The sequence below is a fragment of the Miscanthus floridulus genome, unplaced genomic scaffold, assembly GCF_019320115.1.
Source record: "Miscanthus floridulus cultivar M001 unplaced genomic scaffold, ASM1932011v1 fs_737_9_10, whole genome shotgun sequence".
In the NCBI taxonomy this organism is placed as follows: Eukaryota; Viridiplantae; Streptophyta; class Magnoliopsida; order Poales; family Poaceae; genus Miscanthus; species Miscanthus floridulus.
Genome location: NW_027097196.1, coordinates 31,389 through 54,000, shown reverse-complemented (window position 1 = coordinate 54,000; position 22,612 = coordinate 31,389). Strand labels below are relative to the sequence as shown.

Genomic DNA, 22,612 nt, shown 5'->3' with positions numbered 1-22,612 from the left:
GCATGAGCGATCGAGGCGCCTTCCCCGTGTTGCATTCCCACACTGGTGCGCGGATGGCCACGGCGGACGGTGAAGGCAGTAGCAGATGGGGGCGGACGGGGCTGGCAGTGGAATCTACGGCGGCGGACGCGACGGGGTGGGTGGCGTCACCGTCCGATTGGCTACGGCTCGACCACCTCTCGTCATGCGTGATTCCATATTCTGAGTAGAATACCTTACAATTTGATATAAATTTTGAATACTTTAATACCTTATATAGGTTGGAGGGAGTAAATTAAATCTAACTAATCCTAACTGGTATTTGGAAAAAAAAAACTCAAGGTCAATTCTTAAGGTTTAGAAATTACTATATTAATATGAATTATTATCAACCACTACCGTTATAAAAAAAGGTAGCTTGTAATACTCTTATAAGCTTGTAGTTGTTTCTCTGTTATCCACCTCTACCCTAATTAATAAAGGATAAAGGAAGAGAAACAGAGAATGCACGCACCCAATGATCTTGAGTCCTCATATGTAGAGGTGTAACAAAATCCAATCCCAGGTGCCAACATCGGGTCAATTCCGTTGTGTTGATCTAGGCGGCATAGGGATGGGGACAAATCATATCATGCACTACATCATAGATGATTGGATGGCAACAAGGGAGTGCTCTTTCCCTACCATTGGGCCATGGACAAACGAGGAGGGAAGACGAGCATGATCGACAAAGAAGGCTACAACCTTGATAATGACACTATGCCAATTGTGTACAAAGGAGACACCATATCCAATAACGTAGAATTGATACGTCTATGTAATGTATGATTAGAAATACGTATTTGATGAGTTCTTACCCATGGGCCATGGCTAGTGAACGAAACACGTCTATGATGATACTTAATCGCAAACACATTTCAATAAGACATGTCTCATAAAACGTGTATGAGAACCTCGGACCTGGAAAAAATATCAAGTTTGATGAATTCACGATTCAAGTCCGGACTCTTGTCGCCCCGTCGCCTCCCCTCTCGTCTCTCTCTCTCTCTCTCTCTCATCCTTGTCTCTGTCGCTGCCACCGTCCCTCCTCCTCTTCCTCCTCATCCTCCTCCGCTGCCATCTATCTCTCTCATCTTCCCCATGTCGCTCCCATCACTCCACTACATCATCTCCCACTTGCCTCTCCCAATGAGATCGTCCGCACCCCACCTTCCTCTCCCTATGACCCTACCACCCTCAGTCCTTTCTCACCACACGAACGACGACCTTCAACGGCAGATCTAGCAGGGACGGGACGGATCTGGTGGGGGCCGTGATGTATTAGAGAAAGCCCGCCTCCTCCTTAGATCCCGCTCCTCCTTTTTCCTGTTGCGTCTGACTTCGTGCTCGAAATGCTATAAGTGAGTAATTTAGTTATAAATACAAAGGTTACTCTCGTTGTCCTAAAATATAAGGGATTTTTAGTTATCCTAAGTCAAATTGTACTAAATGAGCTTCATTAAATACAATATAAAATTTATTTTACTATTTTCATAATTTACATATTTGGTGTGGTACATTTTGATACTCTTTTTCCTTTTGTACAAACTTGAATTAGTTTGAGTTAGGACAACTAAAAATCCATAATATTTCAGGACGAGAAAGTACTTTAGATTAGGTTTCATAATAACATATGCAGGTAATTTAGATGTAGAATGATGGGTACTTTATGTTGTTTTTATAACGGCAAAGGTTAGTGTTTTTTAAGAAAACAGAATAGATCCCATATCTGTTATCATTAATGGTGATTAAAGCCTACATAGCTGATGAACAGATCTTTCTTTATTTTTGTAATAATTTCTATGATTTGTCTTTTTATAATATGTCTCGTGAGGATTAACGAGAGGAGCCACAGTTAGTTTAAACTTTTAATTAATAATAGTAAGATAAAATACAGAAGTGTAGGTGATAGATTAATATCAACTAATCGGCATTCTGCAGTACCTTTAATTCAGCATCATAACTTGTAGAAAGTGAAATGTTCCGTGGTGTCCCCGAACAAATGCTTATTGACAAACTTACATAATTTTACTTGAGATCATCATGCAGCGTCTATTCAGGTCCGGACAAGTCGTTCTTCGACATATAGCGCTACTAAATCGTTGTATGATATCAGCCAATAATTGTTTACGACATTGACAAGCAATGGGTTGGCCTTTGGATAGGACGAAGGAACTTAATCTATATAAGATAGCTGGGTATTATTGGTGACTCACTCCTTGTTATGAGCTGGATGCACTTCTCTGCCGGCTCCTTTGCTTTGGTGGCATGTGGCTTACGCGCGTGCGGCTTATTAGATGTTGCTAACTGTAGCTAAGCTCGGAATACTTTTATACGGTGCAGTCGTTGTACATACTGTCTTGTCTTGAGTTTCGCTCTTGTAAAACATTTTGCCTCTCTTTAGCAGTACAACCTGCCTTTTTTTTTGTCCCCGTGTTTGACCTAAGATTCTGAAAAATAACATCCGTAGATTATGAATTTTCAAAAACTGCTTATATAAATAAAAGAGTAGGGCAATGCTAAGGTACACCCTTTACCTACTAGGAGGTAATATCTCAGATAATTCTGAACCGTTGATTTTTTAGATTTATGAATTACTTAATAAATTAAAAAATCTAGAAAAAGCAAAAATACTTCCTCGGCATTCCCCTAGTGACCGGAGGGGATAAGGGGAAATCCTTTAATCACACGAGAAACAAAAACACCGGCAGCCGAACGGACCCATCTATCCCGATTCCCGGAATCACGCGAGAAATAGAAGCACTGATTCCTTTTCCCTCTCCATGTGCGTAGCAACATGGAATCCCGATGACAGGTGCATCATGGAGCGGGCGGACTGGCGTCGGGTACACGCCGGTTGCCCTCGCACGGTGTCACCGACCGACCATCCTCACTCCCTTCCAACAAGGTGCGCACCTTTTCTTCCAGCCAACTACAATAAAACGACCAACCAAACAACCACAGGTTGCATTGCATATGCCTGACCGCAGCCACCTAGGCTTACCCCCCTTACCTAGGTCCAAAGAAGCCACCTAACCAAACACACCCATAATTTCGCGTTGCTGGAAGCCTAACTTGAGTAAGCACACGAGGGTGGCCCAATAGAAGCCATGGAGTCTCTGGAGAGCAGATTAGTAGAAGTAGGCAGTCCAAGCAAGGAACCAATCATCACCCTATTCGCTTGATCGTATCAGCCATGATACATTATTTTTCTCACAACAAAATAACATCAGCCGGCTTATAAGCCACAGAAACGATCAAGCGAACATGGGTGCATGTGTGGTGGCTAGCCTGCATGAGGCGAAACAGGCTAACAAACAAGACGATGTTGCACGGTACAAGCCAGGATACTCTAGCCAGGTCCTGTTTGGGTTGCCCCGGATTACACAATCCAGCTTCTATAATCTGAGTCGGAAACCAAACGGGTCCAACTTTTACTACAACTTTTATAATCCAACCACCCCAACTTCTACAATCTCACAAGCTGAGAGAACCTAACTTTCAGCAGCTTCTAGATAGAGAAAAGACAAAAATGCCCTCGTCCTTGTCTAGATATGGGCCCCGTTCGCGTGCCCTTAAACCCGGCTTGATCCGCTTCTTTTTTTCATCCAAAACAGTGTTTTCCTCTCACAAATTTCTCCAGAATTTCTCCAAACCATTCAAATTCCTCCAGAACATACCATCCGAACGGGGCCATTACCCTCATTTGCCATCGCAACAACAACATGCGGCGTTGTCATGCATGTCTGCCTCCCTCCTGCCAAGGTTGTCTGCCACTTAATGCGCTACAATCTTGGTGCCTGTTTAGTTCCCAAAATTTTGCAAAATTTTTCAAGTTTTCCCGTCACATCGAATCTTTGGACGCATGTATGAAGCATTAAATATAAATAAAAAATAAAACTAATTACACAGTTTAGACGAAATTCACGAGACGAATCTTTTAAGCCTAATTAGACTATGATTGAACACTAATTGCTAAATAACAACGAAAGTGCTACAGTACCATTTCCCAAAAAATTTCGCCAACTAAACAAGGCCTTAGAGTACAATCTTGCATCCAAACGATCACTTCTTGCAGCTTTTAAAATACAACTTTTAACTATCCAGCTTTTACTCCGTAGGGACCCAAACGCGGCCCTAGTTCCTCCTGCCAACTTGATCTGGGGTTATTTTTGTTCTGCCCCACTTCTAGCCTTTTTTTTTTTTGAGTGGACTGCCCCACTTCTAGCTGTCTGCAGCAGTTTGTGTACGGGCCTGAAATCAGAGCATACCTAGAAACAGCCCAACATATGGTGCGCATGCATGGGCTAACGCACAAGACCATACCCAACCAGCCCAAGTTAGCAAAACGAAAAAAAAACAGTCCAAACCCAGTCCACTAAATGATACTACTCCTTTTTTTTTTTTTTTTTTTTTTGCCTGAAACACCTTCGAATTCCGCAGCGCGAGGACGAAACCCTCGCACCGTTTCAGTTTTCCCTCCCAAACTTGCCCCACATTTCTAAATCCACGCTCCCTCGCAGGCGCTTCAACTTTCCCCTTCCCCGCAACCACCCTGTGCCCTTCTCGCCGCCTCGATTCCGCTTCTGTGCTCGGCTAGGGAGAGCGGCGGAGTATCGGGCGGGTGACCTCTACCTCGCCGCGGCGGGGCGCCGACGCTCGCAGTCTGCTTGCTGCTGCATTTTCGAATACTGAGATGGCCATGGAGATCTCCCCGACGCAGTCGCCACCGCGGACGCCGCGTAGAGCGGCGAAGCCGCGGCTGTTCATCAAGGAGATGGTCCTCCGCAACTTCAAGTCCTACGCAGGGGAGCAGCGCATCGGTCCTTTCCACAAGGTCTCCTCTCTCTCTCTCTCTCTCATTCACACACGCCCACTCTCGTGGGTGCTAACAATTTGTTTAGATTTAGAAATCCTAGGAGCGAAGTTTGCAATGTTGTAAAATACATTTACATCAACCTGTGCCTATGGAAACTTAATCTACTTGCGCACTATGTCATAGCTTCAATTTTGCTGTTCTGCCCCACTTCCAATTCATGTCATTGTTCCCCGATGAAGAAACGGTAATATGTTAGTTATTTGTGGTTGCTAGTGGCAGTCAAGCCGTGATACCGGAAATCTCAGTGGAACTTCTGTAGCTAGTATTGGCTTACATGTGAGTGTGGGGGTGGCTTTAATTCCAAACCCTAGGGTACAGTTTACAGTGTAGTGTTGTCATTTACAAACTCTGTTTTACTGGTACAATTGTTAACACAGATCACTTTTGATTTGTGATACATAAACATACAACACAAATGTAATTTGTTCTTGCCAGAAGAGAGGTCTTCCATTCAGTTCTATAGATTTTGTTATGATTATGCTTGCATATCTAAGGAAGTATCAATGTTACAACCAAACTCATGGTTTAGCTTGCACTTCCCATTTTGTTAAAGCTATGCTCCTAAAGTAACTGATCCTTCATCTCTGCAGAAAGTATTACAATTCATATAAAAAAGTAAAACTGGATCTAAACATAGATTTGGGCATGTTTGGGAGGGCTTCTTAGAGCTTTGGCTCCTTGCTATAGTACCCAAAAGAGCTGGAGCCGGAGCTGGTGAAGACAGTTTTTCTGGCTTCACTGACTTCTAAGTTCATTTTGGAAAGAGAGAGAAAAATGGCTCCCTGCTAAAGTGCACAAGATTCCCTAGTAGCTGGAGAGGAGAAGCCCTCCTAAACGGGTCATAGATAACATACCAGGATTTCTGAGGACACATATCGTTTTCGTTATCAATCTAATCCTAGAAACATCGTTATAATCAAACACAAACAAACAATAGTTCTTCAGGATACAGAAATTACACACCAAGGTCATGTAATAGTGCTCATGTTCAATAGGATGGAAATAATTCCATTATTTTTTCTCCAAATGTATCCATTGAACAATGATTGAAGACCAATAGAAATATAATTTCTTATCTTGGTTGCAGAGCTTCTCGGCTGTTGTTGGGCCAAATGGCAGTGGAAAGAGTAATGTCATTGATGCAATGCTTTTTGTGTTTGGGAAGCGTGCAAAGCAGGTTGGTATTGTTGCTTAATGTTGATTTATTTTTTAGTGGTTATCACTATATTCATTTAGTTCATCTCACTGGTGGATTTTATGTTATTTGTTCTATGTCAGCAAATCATTTGATTTGTTTATAGCCTATCCAATGGTAGATTTTAGCATGTCACTCTAAGTTCCACAATAATTTAAAAGGTTGAGAGTAATATCCTGGCATTTAAGTATGTAAGCATATGAATTATCCTCCTAAGTATTATTTGAAAGATTTATTCTAGAACCTAGAACATTGATGCTTCAATCGTATTAATCCTCTTGTTTTAGACAATAATCATTTTAATCCTCTGGTTGCCAAGTAGTCTGTGTTTTAAAGTTGACACTTTAGAGTTCTTGTCTGCTAGTACACTGGTTTCTCATCATTGTTCCCTGTTTTCCCTTTGAACTTTACATGGACAATGCAAATTTTCACAAATTTGTTCATACAGGCGATCCAATTCATTTTTTTTCTTATCAATATCCCTGCTTTTAAAGAAAGTAAAACATGTTTGAGATACAAACCCCACTGGGATTACCAGTTCACAAAGAACACATACTTATACGGAAATAACATTGATCCAATCCATTGTTAGTTGCTATCATTACTTAGGTTAATTTTTGTATTCCTTTTGTTCCAGCTATATATTCTGTTCATGATTAGTTCTTCCATTAACTGCAGATGCGCCTAAACAAGGTCTCCGAGCTCATACACAATTCTTCCAATCATCAGAACCTAGACAGTGCGGGTGTTTCTGTTCATTTTCAAGAAATCATTGACATGGTATTATTTGAGGCTTGAGTTGAGTATTCGACATTTCTTATTTGTACTGCCAATAATCATTTTACTTTCTCTGTGGCTGTAAGCAGGATGATGGGAACTACAGTGCTGTTGAGGGTAGTGACTTTGTCATCTCAAGGGTTGCTTTCCGTGACAACACTTCTAAATACTACATAAATGAGCGTGGAAGCAATTTTACTGAAGTAACTAAACTGCTGAAGGGCAAGGGAGTTGACCTTGATAATAATCGCTTTCTCATCCTCCAGGTTTTGTGTGTTCTTCACATATTACACATGAATAAGACACAATTCAAGTGTAATTTGTAGGTCCTTGAGATTTGGTTTCATCACTCACATTTCCACTTCTCTCGCATAGGTTCTTTGTTTAAGCCTGCATGAATTTTTTGTGCAATTCCAATTATGTTTTCTGCTTTTACAACTGCATAACTTCTGAAGTGGGCACTATACAGGGTGAGGTTGAGCAAATCTCCCTAATGAAACCAAAGGCTCAAGGTCCACATGATGAAGGTTTTCTAGAGTATCTTGAAGACATAATAGGGACAAACCAGTATGTTGAAAAAATTGAAGAAGCGTACAAGCAGTGAGTTTCTGACAGAATTTTTGATGCATGCTGTTATAACTAGTGCTTTATATCTATTTTGCAACTTTTTTGTTTCTTACCCTGTTATGGATCTGTTAGTCTCGAAGTGCTCAATGAAAAGCGAACTGCATCAGTGCAGATGCTAAAATTAGCTGAGAAGGAAAGAGACAGTTTAGAGGTGCTGATCTAAGTGTTTATGATTTCACTATTCACTGTTTGGCCATTTAACCCCTACTAATGGAGTTATTTTCCTGTAGAGTGCAAAAAATGAAGCTGAAACATACATGCTGAAGGAACTTTCACTTCTGAAATGGCAAGAAAAGGCAACGAAGCTGGCTTCTGATGATGCTATCTCACGTGTTAATCAGTGTCAAGAGAATGTGGCAGACCTGGAAAAGAATCTTGCCTCCGAAAGGTTATTTGTTACAGATGGACAATTTTCCCCCTCCCCTTTACATGTTTCCTGAGTAAGCATATTGGCTATAATCCAGGGAGAAGATACAGCAGAATTCTCAAACTCTGAAGGAAATGGAGTCTATTTACAATAAACATGTCAAAAGGCAAGAGGTATTGTCTCAACTTACCATTTCTTTAACCTAATCAGTCATTGAGTTAAAGTCATTTATTTCCTATATTTGAAGGTTAGAAAAACACATTATTTTCTGTCACAAGGTTAGTGCGAATGGGCCTTTTACAGCCAACTAATAGCATCCCTATTTTTATTTGCTTCTTTTATATCTTTAGGACCTTGAAAATAACATGAAGAGCTGCAAGGACCAGTTTAAAGAGTTTGAGAGGAAAGATGTAAAATACAGGGAAGATTTAAAGCATCTTAAGCAGAATATCAAGAAGCTGGATGACAAAGCTGAAAAGGTAATACTGATGGTTTCAATTGTAACACTGAAATTATAGTTCAAGCAAGACTGGCTATTGTTTCACCTACATTCTAACACAGGATACATCAAAACGTGATGAAAAAACAAAAGAGATGGAGGAGTCATCCAATCTCATTCCACAGCTGGAGGCAGAAATACCCAAATTGCAAGAGCGACTTAATGAAGAAGAGAAAGTCTTGGAGCAGATCAAAGCATCCTCTCGAGGTGATGTTAGCTTACAGTATCCATGTTCATTGAATTATTCTGTCTGATAACCAAACTTTTCCCTTTTGTAATTACAGAAGAAACTGAGAGGCTTCGTGCTGAACTTACTCAAGTACGAACTGAACTTGAACCATGGGAAAATCAAATTATTGAGCATAAAGGAAGGTTAGATGTTGCATCTGCTGAGAAAAAGTTAATGAAAGAAAAGGTAGGGCTTCTATGCACCCCACCCCCTTCTTTTTTGGGAAACAAGAAGACTGCTTTCAAATACTTCAATTCGTTTTGAGTCCTTCAGTTGGAGATATATGATGCACTGATCACAAGCAAAAAAATCTTCGATTTCTTATGTGCAATAGTTTTTGCCATCCTAACCTGGGCTTACCAAGCCTGACACTGACACTGCAAGCTTTGTATAACTAAATCCACTTACCCTTTTTGTTTGTTTGAGAAACATCAATTTGATTTTTTTTTCAATTTTGTCCATTGCATTTGAACTTAATTCCCTGTTTTCAGCATGATGGAGCTCAAGCAGAATTAACTGATGCACAAAACCAGATGGAAAGTATAAAGGAGAAAGTTAAAACAAAGGATTCATACATTGTGGAACTTCAAGAAAAAATAGAGAAACACCAGAATGAAGCATCTGAAGCTCGCAAAATTGAACAGGTAAATTACTTCCAGCTTAATTTTGAACCAAACCCACGCGCTGAGTTTCCTTAAGTTTAGTCATTACTTACGCGGAGTATGCCGAGTCTCCTGAATGTATTGCTCGCAAAATTTGTTGCAGGAATGCCAAAAACAGGAGGATTCACTGATCCCTCTGGAACAAGCAGCAAGGCAGAAAGTTGCAGAGATGAAAACCACTAGGGATTCTGAGAAGAACCAAAGTACTGCTCTGAAAGCAATTTTGCAAGCCAAGGAATCAAATGAAATACAAGGCATTTATGGTAGGCTTGGTGATCTTGGTGCAATTGATGGTAAGCTATACTCCCTCTGCCAACAAAATAAAATATGTCCTATGATGTGTGTTGCCTGACTGTTATGTCTTTGACAGCACATATTAGGTTCAATATGTGGATTTAACGGTTATAAACTGTTATGTATAAATTTTCTATATATAGTAATTTCTGTAACACTAAACTTCCTTTTCATACATGTTACAGTAAAATGTAACGTCTTCCTCTTCAGTTTTGACAAATCTCCATGCTTCATTTTACAGAAACTGTGAATGACATTTGTTTATCTATTTAAATGAGAGGGAAGGACTTGACGTATGCCTCGCATCGAATCTGACCGCTAAAATGCATTGGTTTTGCCCTGAGATGAATGCATATGGTTGTGGATCCCACTGCCACAGTATGCTAGAGATGCTTAGAATAGCATTTATTATATTTTAGGTTCTACTCCCTCCTTTTCAAAACAAAGTTGGTCGTTGTAGTTTTGCCCTATGTCAAACTTATATTAACATCTACAATACAAAATGAATGTACTATGAAGACTATTGCATGGTGTATTTTATGAAAGAATTTTATACTGTAGATGTTGGTGCATTTTTCTATGAACTTGGTCATACTCCCTACGTTCCGTTTTATGAGGCGCGCTTGGAATGACATGGTCTCCTAAATTACATTTTGACCATTCATTTACTTTATATTATATTGTTTATTTTATAAACTCATGATTATTGGATAGTACAATTGCTTACAAATCTAACATTATCAAGTTCGTATTACAAAAGTTAAATATTGTTAGCCAAATTATTGGTCAAAGATTTTAAAGTTTGAATCTTGATATAAATGTGCCTTATAAAAGAGCACGGAGGTAGTAGTTAGGGAAGTTTGACTTATGGCAAAACTAAACCGACCTACATCTTGGAATGTAGGCAATAAATTTAGCAGTTGTCCAACCGTAGTTGCTATGTTTCAGGTAAGTTTACATTTTCCCCAGTATGACCTTTTTAGATGATATATAAATGTTAAGGACAAATATCTGCATTTTGTTTTTACCATGCCAATGTTTGTTTCTTGATATCAGTGGACGAATCCCCTCACGGATTAGTATTTATGTAGTTTAAGTCTCCCATCTTAGTATGTTCGATTAGGGAGATCTTGTTTGTAAAGGCATGGTCACCAAGATCTAGGAAATTGTTATATTTGCTAGAATCCGTGAATGTCATTATGCAATCATACAGTGTTGATTGAAAGCTTGTATGAAGCATTTCTGGATCTTAATTTTTTAGAAACTCTGGTCTGCAGCAAAATATGACGTGGCCATATCAACAGCAGCTTCATCTGGGCTTAATTATATTGTGGTTGAAACAATAAATTCGGCCCAAGCTTGTATTGAGTTGTTACGTAGAAGGAACCGTGAGGAAACTGTAACTTGTTTGATCCTGGTAACACTCCTTTTTTTTCTGTGCTTATGTGTTTTCAATTTTTTACCTGTTAATTTCATTGTTGTAATTGGAAACTTATGTCACAGGAAAAACAAACGCACCTCCTTCACAAAATTAAAGAGAAAGTAAAAACACCTGAAGGAGTTCCACGCCTTTTTGATCTGGTAAAGGTTAAAGATGAGAAGCTGAAGTTAGCCTTCTTCCATGTCTTGGGGAATACTGTTGTTGCAAATGATCTTGATCAGGTTGGTCCTTGATTTTTTTTGGTCTACTACTTTTTCCTCCTCACATAGTTGCATGTAATTGTAATTTGTGCTGTGATTAATGGTATCTCAACACCTGTCTTTGTCAGGCTTCGCGAATTGCATATACTGCAGCAAAGGAGTTCCGTCGGGTAGTTACCCTAGGCGGTGAACTGTTTGAGAAGTCTGGTACCATGAGTGGTGGTGGTAAAAGGGTACAACGAGGCATGATGGGAACAGCTATCCGAGAAAGCTTTTCAGAAGAGGCTATTAAAACTGCTGAAAATGAACTTATCAAGCTTGTTGACGAACTCAACAAGCTGCGCGAAGAAATGAATGATGCTAAAAAGCACTATCGATCCATGGAAGATGCTAAATCCCGTCTTGAAATGGAATTGGCAAAAGCTAAAAAGGAGGTACTTAAAAAAGCAGTGTTCTGCCTACCTTCAAGTCGGTTGTTTCTGGTGCCTTGGTCTGACTACTTTTTTATCTTTTTTTTCCCCTCTCGAAATAGGTTGAGAGTATGAATGCACAGTATATTTACAATGAAAAGCGACTAGAGTCTCTGAAAGCCGCTTCACAACCCAAAGCTGATGAGCTTCGCAGAATGAAAGAGCTGGATGGCATCATATCTAGTGAGCAAGCTGAACTAGATAGACTCACAAAGTGTTCCAGCAAACTTAAAGATCAGGCAAGTGCCTATACACTAAGTCTCATTTCCATTTCCAGGCCATATTCATCTCTACCTTGTGTCTTTTCCCCTGTCATTTGCATTAACTTTGCTTTAGAGTGGTCACACGATAAAAGGGGCCAGCTCTCCAAGTTCAGGACTCTTTGTTTGAAATATTTTTGAATGCATCTCCTTATATTTTTATCATTGTTGCTAACAGAATCTAGCTTTGCCACCTTAACCTATTTGTAATGTATACCAGGCTTCAGAACTTCAACAGAAAATTGAAAATGCTGGAGGGAAGATGCTGAAGGACCAGAAGGCAAAAGTTGGCAACATCCAATCTGTAAGCATGTGGCTTTTTGCTTGTTTTGGTTTCCTTTCTTTGTGGCAATCTGTTTTATGGTTTGATTTTCGTAATGTCAGGAACTTGACAAAACAAGTTCAGAAATCAACAGATACAAAGTTAACATAACTTCAGGTGAGAAGTTGGTGAAAAGGTTAACCAAGGGCATTGAGGAGTCCAAGAAAGATAGAGAAAAACTTTTTGCTGAAAAGGAGAATATGCTGTCTATGTTCAAAGAGATTGAGAAGAAAGCATTTGTTGTTCAGGAAGAGTATAAGAAAACACAGGAGGTATTTGTTCCATTGCATTGCACTCCTGGCTGGCCCCCAATTTATTTGCGCTTTCTGATCAGGATTTCTTTATTTGGTTTTACTTAGATGATAGACAACCATAAGGTTGAGCTTGACAAAACTAAGGAAGAATACACGAAACTAAAAAAAGCAATGGATGAACTGAGAGCCTCGGAGGTATGTAATTTAGATCCTGTTAAGTGGTGGTGTCATAATTCTGTTGTATTGTTTCTTTCCACAACCTTGTGTGTTTGGCCAAAAAACAGGTTGACGCTGAGTACAAATTGCAAGATACAAAAAGGCTTGCCAAGGAGTGGGAAATGAAGATGAAAACATTCAAGAAAAGGCTTGATGAAATTCAGATAAATGTTGTTAAACACATGGATCAGTATGTTTAAATGTTTCAATTTTTGCTGTAACTTCGTGACTTGTTTTCTGTGGTTTCTTCTAATATTATTATGCATTTTTGTTTTTTCAGAATCCAAAAGGATGCTGTTGATCCTGAGAAACTCAAAGCGACTCTAGGTGATGAGCAACTAAATGACACGTGTGACATGAAAAGGGCAATGGAGATGGTGGCATTGTTGGAGGCTCAGATTAAAGATTTGAGCCCAAACCTGGATTCCATAGCAGAGTATGAATGCATGAGATGCCCATTGACAAAACATTTTTTGTATCAATGATTTCATTATTTCTCCAAATTGAACCAGGTACCGCACAAAGGCTCGCTTGTATGGTGAGCGTGTTGATGAGCTAAATGCTACCACTCAGGAACGTGATGATCTTAAAAAGTTGTACGATGGGTTAAGGAAGAGAAGGTATGTCTTTCTAAATAACCTTAGAGGATCCTTAAACTTTAGCAGTTATGTTGGTCAGTTTTCATCTCTTACCTGCATTGTATATTATTTCAGGCTAGATGAATTCATGGCTGGGTTCAACATAATATCTTTGAAACTGAAGGAGATGTACCAGGTACTGAATACGTACAGCATCCTGTAGTGTAGCTCCTTTGGTTTACTTGATGTACACAGACACAGACCAGATGACAGAAAGTCGACATAGTAAGCAAACGAGATTAAGCTTTGCTCAACCCTTATTGCAACAATGTTTGTGCTAACTGAAGTGGTTTTATCTTCTAGTCGTGTGGCATGTCGCACTTGTTCAAATGAATTTTTGTATTAACTAACGATATGGTTTCAGATGATTACTCTTGGAGGTGATGCCGAACTGGAACTTGTTGATTCCTTGGACCCATTTTCAGAAGGTGTTGTTTTCAGTGTGAGGCCTCCAAAGAAAAGCTGGAAAAACATTGCCAATTTATCTGGTGGTGAGAAGGTATGTTCCATTCATGTAGTGTTGTGTTAGTCTTGTTTATTTAATGGACAGGGATGTTACCCTCAAAGTTATTGCCTAAGTTGCTGTTTTCACATGATTTTACACTTTCAGGATGAGTCAACTTGATACATAAGTTTGTTTTGGTTGTTTAAAATGAGTTCTGTAAATGATGTTCCAATCAGAATCAGTTACTATATTGTAAAATATCAGAAATATTGTCAACATATTTACAGATCTGTGCCGTTTCTGTGGTAAAGGCACTATCAGATATAAGCCAATAAATATCATCATTGCTACAGCTAGGAGCCTAGAAGGAATATTAATATGTAATTTGATGTTGATCTGTGCTTGAGCCATAACTACTATCGATAAATACTACCAGCTATGCACTGAATTGGGATTGACTAACACTTAAAATGGCCGTACCATTCTTTTTTAGATAATGGAAACATTTGGCTTCATCCTCAGAGGAATTAGAGCAACTTATTACAACCAAATGACTGGACCGAGTTTAACATCACAAAGCCAACTCAAAACTCAATTCTTGTCTAGAAATAATAGGCCATATGAAGATGCAAAGAAACACATAGCCGCATACCTCCATTCTCCAAGTTGCGGCACGCGTCCAAAACCATCTTTATATTGGAAATATCATTGTGCATAAAAGTAGAGACTGTTTATTACTTAATTATAGGAAATTCACTACCTGTACATCAGCTATTTTGCATACAATACATCAGCTAGATGAGTGCAACTTGCAACAGGCAAGGCCATGCCCAGATGTTGAATATCCCATCTCTGACTGTGGTACGGCGACGAACCTTGGAGCGTAGAAAATATGGAGGAGAGGGAAAGGTTCGAGGTTTGGAGTCTCGGCGTCGAGAGGGCGGCGCCGTGGTGGGTTCTGCGAAGGAGACAGGAAGGGGCGACACAGATGACGGGAAACAGGGGGCTGGGCGCCCAAGGGAGGCAATAGTCTCAATCCCAGGCTAATCCCCCTTCATCTCACGGTTTAGAGCCTTATAGGCCAGATTACAATCCATAACCAATCTCTCCTAATTCTCCTCCTTAAACTACTGCAAATATCTAACAGACTCCCTGGACTTAGCCACTATTACGACTCCTCCTCTCATAGGTCCTACCGACCATAACATCTCTCCCCTTCTTCGAAAAGAGCTCGTCCTCGAGCTGAAATGACGGATGAGCTGCGCGGAAATCATCAACTGGTTCCCATGTTGCTTCTGAAGCTGGCATATCAGCCCACTGGACCAACACGTGCCAGGTTCCGCGACGAAGACTGGAACGGAGCGCACGATCAGGCCGAAGCAGATGACGACCGTGCCGAAGAGGAGGCAGCGATGGCACCGTCGACGGAGGAGGCCCTCGGAAAGGCTTGAGCACGCCAACATGGAAGACATCATGAATGCGCGCGCCTTGCGGAAGTTTGAGCCGGTATGCCACTTCCCCCACGCGCTCCAGCACTTGGTACGGCCCAGCGTACTTGGGAGCAAGCTTTCCACGCCTGCCCGGAGCGAGGGACTGAGTAGGGCGGTTAAGAAGACGAAGCCACACCCAGTCCCCCACTTGGAACTCCAGCCGGCGATGATTGGCGTCGTAGTACTTGCGGGCATGCTCCTGGGCCTGCAGAAGGCGAGCACGAACCTCGGCAATAAACTCATCGCGGTCGGAGAGGATAGAGTCCACGACATCTGTTTGGGCGCGACCAGGAGCATACGGCAGCAGCTCTGGAGGGGCGCGGCCATACACCACGACGAACGGCGATGTGCGGAGAGCTGAGTGGTAGGCGGTGTTGTAGCAAAACTCCGCCCACGGCAGCCAGTCCAGCCAATCCCTGGGCCGATCTCCAGTAAGACACCTCAGATACATGGCGATGGTCTTGTTCACCGCCTCGGACTGCCCATCCGTCTGGGGGTGGAAGGCAGTACTCATGCGCAGCTGGACGCCCGCCTGGCGAAACAGATCCGGCCAAACTTGGCCGGTGAACACAGGGTCGCGATCGCTCACGATGGAATCCGGGAACCCGTGCAGGCGGACGATGTCGTGGAAGAAAGCGCGGGCGACGGACGTCGCGGTGTACGGGTGCCCCAGCGGGATGAAATGGGCGTACTTGGAGAACCTGTCAACCACGGTTAGAATAACACTCTTGCCGTGTACCTTGGGAAGAGCCTCGATGAAATCAATGGATATGTCCGCCCAAACACGAGACGGCACCGGCAGCGGCTGGAGGAGCCTCGCCGGGTGCAAGGTCTCTGTTTTGTTGCGCTGGCAGACGACACAGGTGGAGACGAAATCCCGAACGACACGGCGGTCGTGCTCGATGAAGAACTCAGTTCGGAGTCGCCGCAGCGTCTTCTGGATGCCCTCATGGGCGCCTGTATGTGCCTGCTGCAGCACGTCCTCCAGGACAGCAGAGGCCGAGGGAACGAAGACACGGCCCTTGTGGATGAGGAGGCCGTCCTTCATGCACCAATCAGCGCCCTGTGCGCCAGCCACGACCGCGTCCCGGCGGTCACGGAGCTCCTACGACGACTCCAGCTCTTGGCGAAGAACATCGAAGAGATGGAAGGTGGGCACCGACACCATGGCGAGGGCTGGAGCTGGAGCCGGAAGCGCAGCTAGCAGCGGAGCATCACCATCGCGTCGTGACAGGGCGTCGGCGACCACGTTGAACCGTCCCGGGCGGTACTCGACGCGGAAGTCATATCCGAACAGCTTACTTATCCATTGGTGTTGCGGGATCGTGGACAGCCGTTGGTCGAGCATGAACTTCAGGGCATAATGATCTGTGCGGACGACGAAAGCACGGCCCCATAGGTACGGGCGCCAATGCCGCACCGCCTGGACGAGTCCAATCAGCTCGCGTTCGTATGCAGCCACTTTGAGATGGCGAGCTGCGAAGGGGCGGCTGAAGAACGCAATAGGGCCGGCGCCTTGGTGCAGCACTGCACCGAACCCGGAGCCCGACGCATCACAATCGACCGTGAACTCGCTGCTGAAATCCGGCAAGTGAAGCACCGGCGCGGAGGACAGGGCCTCCTTGAGCGTCGAGAAGGCCTTTGCTGCGTCGTCGGACCAGCTGAAGCCTTCCTTGCGCAGCAGGCTGGTGAGTGGCGCAGCGAGGATGCCGTAGTCTTTGACGAAGCGCCGGTAGTAGATCGCTAGACCGAGAAACCCACGCAGGCCACGGGCTGACCGTGGCTGCGGCCAGGACTGGACTGCTGCAACCTTGGAAGCGTCCATGGCCACGCCATCCGGTGATATGACATGCCCCAGGTAGTGTACTGATGCAGCAGCGAAGGAGCATTTGGAACGCTTCAGATGTAGCTGGTGCTCACGAAGGATGTCGAGGACGGCGCGCAGATGTTGTAGGTGCTCCGTCCATGTGGCGCTGTAAATCAGGATATCATCAAAGAACACCAGGACACAGCGACGGAGGAACGGCTTGAGAACGAAATTCATGAGGGCGTGGAATGTTGATGGCGCATTTGACAACCCAAAGGGCATGACTAGGAACTCGAAATGGCCCTGGTGCGTGCGGAATGCCGTCTTGGCAACATCAGCGGGGTGCACCCGCACCTGGTGATAACCGGAGCGTAGGTCGAGCTTCGAGAAGAATTTGGACCCATGCAGCTCGTCCAACAGCTCCTCCACCACGGGTATAGGGAACTTATCCTTAATCGTCGCTGCGTTTAGGGCGCGGTAATCGACACAGAGCCTCCAGGAGCCGTCATGCTTCTTGACAAGCAGGACTGGTGCTGAGAACGGGGAGGTGCTGACCCTGATGGTCCCCTGCCGAAGCATCTCATCACATTGCTTCTCCAACTCATCTTTCTGAAGCTGTGGGTAACGGTAGGGCCGAACAGCAACAGGATCAACAGCCGGCTTGAGATGGATGCGGTGGTCACAAGGTCGAGCGGGAGGGAGACCGATCGGGGCTGCGAACACATCTGCATAAGAATCGAGCAGACGCTCCAGCAGCATGGGCTCCGTCCCCTTGGCCGGGAAGAGCTGACCGGCGTGTAGACGGCCTGTCGGAGGAATGTCAGAGCGCGTCGACCCAATGCCTTTCCACAGGACGCGGCGCCCCTGGTGAGTGAATGCCATGCAAAGGTCATCGAAGTCCCAGAGTATGGGTCCAAGGGTGCGAAGCCACGTGATCCCGAGGACCATGTCATAGCAGTCCAGCGGAATGGCAAAGCAATCCACTGAGAAGAACTCCTCGCCGATCTTGATGGCGACGTCGCGCGCCAGGCCACGGCAAGCCACGCGGTCGCCATTGGCAACTACTACGTGGGCGCCACCGCTGTCGTGGAAGTGGAGCCCGACGCGGCGCGCAGCGTTCATGCTGACGAAGTTGTGCGTGGAAACGGAGTCGAGTAATGTTGTGAGCTCGTGGTCGCCAACCTGGACACGCAGCTGCATCGTGTCCGCCGTGCGTATGCCGGTGATCGCGGACAGGGAGATCAAAGGGGCATCCGGATCGAACGGAGGGTGCCCCTGGTCCTGGATGGCCGGAGCAGCAGGATCATCTTCAGCCGGCTCCTCAATGAAGTCTGCAACTTCAAGGTAGAATAGGCGGGCGCACTTATGGCCGCGAACATAAGGCTCATCACAGTTATAGCAGAGCCCTTGCTTGCGTCGCTCCGCCATGGCCTCCGGGGACAAGCGTTTGAAAGTGCAAGTCGGCTGGAGAGGCGAAGACGATGACGTTGAAGCTGATTGCGGAGTCGGAGCCGACGCGGTCTGATTGCCCGCAAACCGGCGCGGCGCGCGTGGGGGGGGGCGCCGGGAGAGCCAGCAGGGCTGACGAGTTGCGCCGCTCATATGCGCGTGCGAGACGCACAGCGCGCTGGAGATCTTGGGGCTCTTGGAGTTCGACATCAGCGCGGATTTGCTCTGGGAGGCCACCGGTGAACAGCTGCGCTTTCTGCAGCGGTGTGAGAGCACCAACGTGCGCTGCCCGGGCCTGGAACAGCTCCGCGTAGGCCTCCACCGTGGAGGTGAAGGGGAGGCGCGCCAGCTCGGCCAGGTGGTTGGTGCTGAAGGGAGGGCCGAACCGCTGCTGACAGAGCTGTTTGAACGGCTCCCACTCCGGGCGTCCCGAATCACGTTCCAAGTCCAGGTACCACTGCCTGGCCGTCCCCTTGAGGTGGTAAGACGCAAACCAGACACGATCTGACGGCCGAGTTTGATATCCATGGAAGAATTGTTCGTAGGTCGTCAGCCAGCCGAGAGGATCCTCGGTACCTTCGTAGATGGGTAGAGACAGCTTGGGAAACCGGGGAGTGAATGCGGTGTCATGGCCAGCCGGCGTGTGGAAAAGGTACGGGGCTGATTGGATGGGGACGGTGGTGGACGGTGAAGCCCTCGATCCGTTGATGATGGACGAGAGGGATGGGACAGGTGATGGGGAGTGCGGGAAGCTGATTTGGGTGATGGGAACGCCTGTGGATGGGGGTGGGCGCGGTGGCGGCAATTGGGGTTGCGAGCGCTGCGGCTGGAACGGGATGTGATATGGCGAAGTGGTGCCGAGCTCGGAGATGACCGGCTCGGTTGCCGACGGAGCCGGGATGCCACCGTATCCAGGCATGCCGTACAGCGGCAAGGGCAGCGAGGGGGCGGGACTGCGATCCTCCAGCGCAGTCACGCGCAGTGCCAGGGCCCCTAGTTGATGCTGCATCCCATAGATGGCGGCCGTAAGTTGATTGAAGGCCTCCTGCGGCGTTTGCGGTGGCGGCGGCGGCTGGGAATAAGCCAGCGGGAGGGTGGGGATGATCAGCTGTGGGGTGGTGGTGACGGCGAGCGGCTGTGTGGTGGTGGCTATGTCGGCGGTGGTGGTGGGCGGTGGTGCTGTAGTAGATGCGATGGCGGCGGCTGCAGTGGTGGTGGGCAGAGAGGGTGGCTGTGAGGAAGAAGACATGGTCTCTGATACCAGGTTGGTACGGCGACGAACCTTGGAGCGTAGAAAATATGGAGGAGAGGGAAAGGTTCAAGGTTTGGAGTCTCGGCGTCGAGAGGGCGGCGCCGTGGTGGGTTCTGCGAAGGAGACAGGAAGGGGCGACACAGATGACGGGAAACAGGGGGCTGGGCGCCCAAGGGAGGCAATAGTCTCAATCCCAGGCTAATCCCCCTTCATCTCACGGTTTAGAGCCTTATAGGCCAGATTACAATCCATAACCAATCTCTCCTAATTCTCCTCCTTAAACTACTGCAAATATCTAACAGACTCCCTGGACTTAGCCACTATTACGACTCCTCCTCTCATAGGTCCTACCGACCATAACAGACTGTCTTGCCAGCACTGATGAATGCCTTGCCGACAATTATTCATGTTAGCTGGATGCGATTCGAATTTGTATGCATACTTTATTTAGTGTATAAAAAGTTAATCCTTTGCAGGTACTCTTTTCATTCCATTGCCTCTTTTGGAAGAACTAATTTCCTTTTAATTTAGCATTTGATATGTTGACGGGTTGGCTGATCCCTGTTGCTTTCCAAACTCCTTAGCGTCTGTTTTAGCTACATAAATTACTTCAAAATCGCAACACCAATGTCTGCTATCCAAACTCCTTGCGTTCTGTTTTAGCTACATAGATTGCTTCAAAATTGTTACACCAATGTCTCTCTGGAATACTTACCATTTCTTTCGTCTTGCAGACGCTTAGTTCGCTAGCTTTGGTGTTTGCTCTTCACCACTATAAACCTACTCCCTTGTATGTTATGGATGAGATTGATGCTGCGTTGGGTAAGTCTTGCGACCCTTCTTTTTATTAATACTGTCTGTGATTTCAAGAGATTGATGCATTTATCTCTTATAGACTTTAAGAATGTATCAATTGTGGGACACTATGTGAAAGATAGGACCAAAGATGCACAGTTCATTATTATAAGGTATTTACTATCAGCTCAGTTTCAATATTTTCTTTGCCAATACTTCACACCATCTCTAGAAAGTTGAAGTACTAGAACAAAGATGCATCCATATGTGAGATGGCCTTGGGTATAATGTAAACTCACGTGTTATTTTGCAGTCTGAGGAACAACATGTTTGAACTAGCCGACAGGTTGGTTGGTATTTACAAGACGGACAACTGCACCAAGAGTATAACAATCAACCCAGGAAGCTTCGGCGAGAGCATGAAAGTAGTGTAGTGTGCCCAGCTACGGGTCCTGCTGCTAAATGTAACCACCCTAGTGTCCTTCGCTAAATTAACCACTCTAAATGTAACCCTTGTAGTGTCCTCGTGGAACCGAGGTTCCTCCGGCATTGTGGTTTGCTGTGCACTCTGTGAAGCAGTATGCTATGTAAAGTATAATTGGCAAAAGCAGTATGCTCAACCATTTCATTTCTCAAACTACTTTTCTCCCACCTTATTGAAGTCCAGCTTGACACGTTGGTATTTCACTTAGAAGCAGACGGACACATGAGGTGGAGCCTGGGTTTGGATATATCTTGCTTTGCTTCTAAGCCTAGGTACACCGCACTAAGGGCACTTCTAATGTTTAGGATATTTTGTTGAAGTAAAAATAACATTAAATTGGAGAGTTGAAAACTAAAACGGTCTCGCACAAAATCCAAAGTTAGAAACTAGATGAAATTCATTGGAATAGGCATCATAGATACAAGACAGAATAAGAGTGGATAGAATAGAGTAGGGAGGAAGATGATTGATTGATTGGGGAGAGGACAAAGACAGAGGAGTTCATTTGACATTGTGCATTTTGAGTTATAGTTTACTAGATGATGTCTATATGACATGGCATGTTATAGAAACTATTAATTAGCTTCTTCATTAAGACTGCCCAAACGAGTTATGCGAGAGAGTTGAAGCGCATTTGCGCACTGTTTTGCAGCAGTACTTTTCAGCAAATGAACAATATTTTTCTCTCACAACAAATCAGCATAAGCATCAACATAAGCTAAATTTCAGCGAGACTTCCCACCCCTTGCTTTGCCTGAATAGACAAGAACTCCTTGAATTTCTAAGCTTTCATGTTTTTTACTTTCGGAAATACACCACGGTCATTAATATATTCATTTAAAGGTCAGAAGGAGAGAGAACTAGATAAAAAATACTATTTTTGTCATTTTGATCCTTTCTTCTTCCTCCCTCCCCATCCTTTTCCCTCTTTCCACCTTCCATTTGTCTCTCTCGCGCAACCTAATCTCTCCTGCCATGATTCTCTCTCACCACCGAGATGGGCCTCACGGAGGTCATGCTAAGCAACTTCTAGCTCCCATCCGACCTCGAGAAGCACCCGCGCTACGCGTGCCATCGGGAGATGGCTTCTAAGACAATTGCACCCATGTGGGGGCTTCGCCTCCTCTACTTCACCGCACAAGAGGTCCCCGCTTTCGTCACCACGATGCTACCCCACACCCACGGCCGATGTGCGTGGCGGGCACTACCCTTGCCTCTGCAGACCTGCTCCACGTCTTCTCGTTGAGCCACCTCTCGGCACAAACTTTAGCTCAACTACAGTTTAGTCCACGTCCACCTAAACTTTAGCTATAGGTCATTCAAACAGGGCTCCGTCACCAACAAGGCCCCAGTTGGATCAAGGTCTCAACTGACACCAGAGTATCCGGTGACCGATTCTTAGAAGCCCCCACGAGCGCCACCAATGCTGCCGCATCCGATACGACATCAGAGTGGCTGCGGTCCAGCTTGAAGTAGGTGGGCTCCATGCTAACGCACGTTGGATAGGGTAGGACCTACACGGAGGAGATGACATGAGTGCAT

The 22,612-nt window shown here is 44.9% G+C and overlaps 1 protein-coding gene across 1 annotated transcript; it reads left to right on the top strand.

The window, feature by feature from the left end:
- The first annotated feature begins 4,505 nt into the window (after positions 1–4,505).
- On the top strand, positions 4,506–21,223 carry LOC136532914 (structural maintenance of chromosomes protein 4-like). The gene is made up of 28 exons (XM_066525491.1): positions 4,506–4,855; positions 5,985–6,074; positions 6,771–6,872; positions 6,959–7,135; positions 7,339–7,469; positions 7,569–7,647; positions 7,727–7,884; positions 7,961–8,036; positions 8,214–8,342; positions 8,425–8,569; positions 8,647–8,777; positions 9,083–9,235; positions 9,357–9,546; positions 10,825–10,964; positions 11,051–11,209; positions 11,317–11,622; positions 11,721–11,897; positions 12,139–12,222; positions 12,303–12,512; positions 12,600–12,689; positions 12,779–12,900; positions 12,991–13,146; positions 13,223–13,330; positions 13,424–13,484; positions 13,713–13,847; positions 20,526–20,613; positions 20,687–20,759; positions 20,900–21,223. Exons 1-28 carry the CDS (start codon positions 4,715–4,717, stop codon positions 21,018–21,020), a joined length of 3,732 nt encoding a protein of 1,243 aa, XP_066381588.1. The 5' UTR covers positions 4,506–4,714; the 3' UTR covers positions 21,021–21,223.
- Positions 21,224–22,612: the final 1,389 nt, after the last annotated feature.

Coding starts and splice junctions, on each gene's coding strand:
- LOC136532914 (XM_066525491.1), top strand. CDS start 4,715: ATGGCCATGGAGATCTCCCCGACGCAGTCGCCACCGCGGACGCCGCGT. Junction 6,075..6,770: donor TTGGGAAGCGTGCAAAGCAG/GTTGGTATTGTT, acceptor CATTAACTGCAG/ATGCGCCTAAACAAGGTCTC. Junction 11,623..11,720: donor TGGCAAAAGCTAAAAAGGAG/GTACTTAAAAAA, acceptor CTCTCGAAATAG/GTTGAGAGTATGAATGCACA.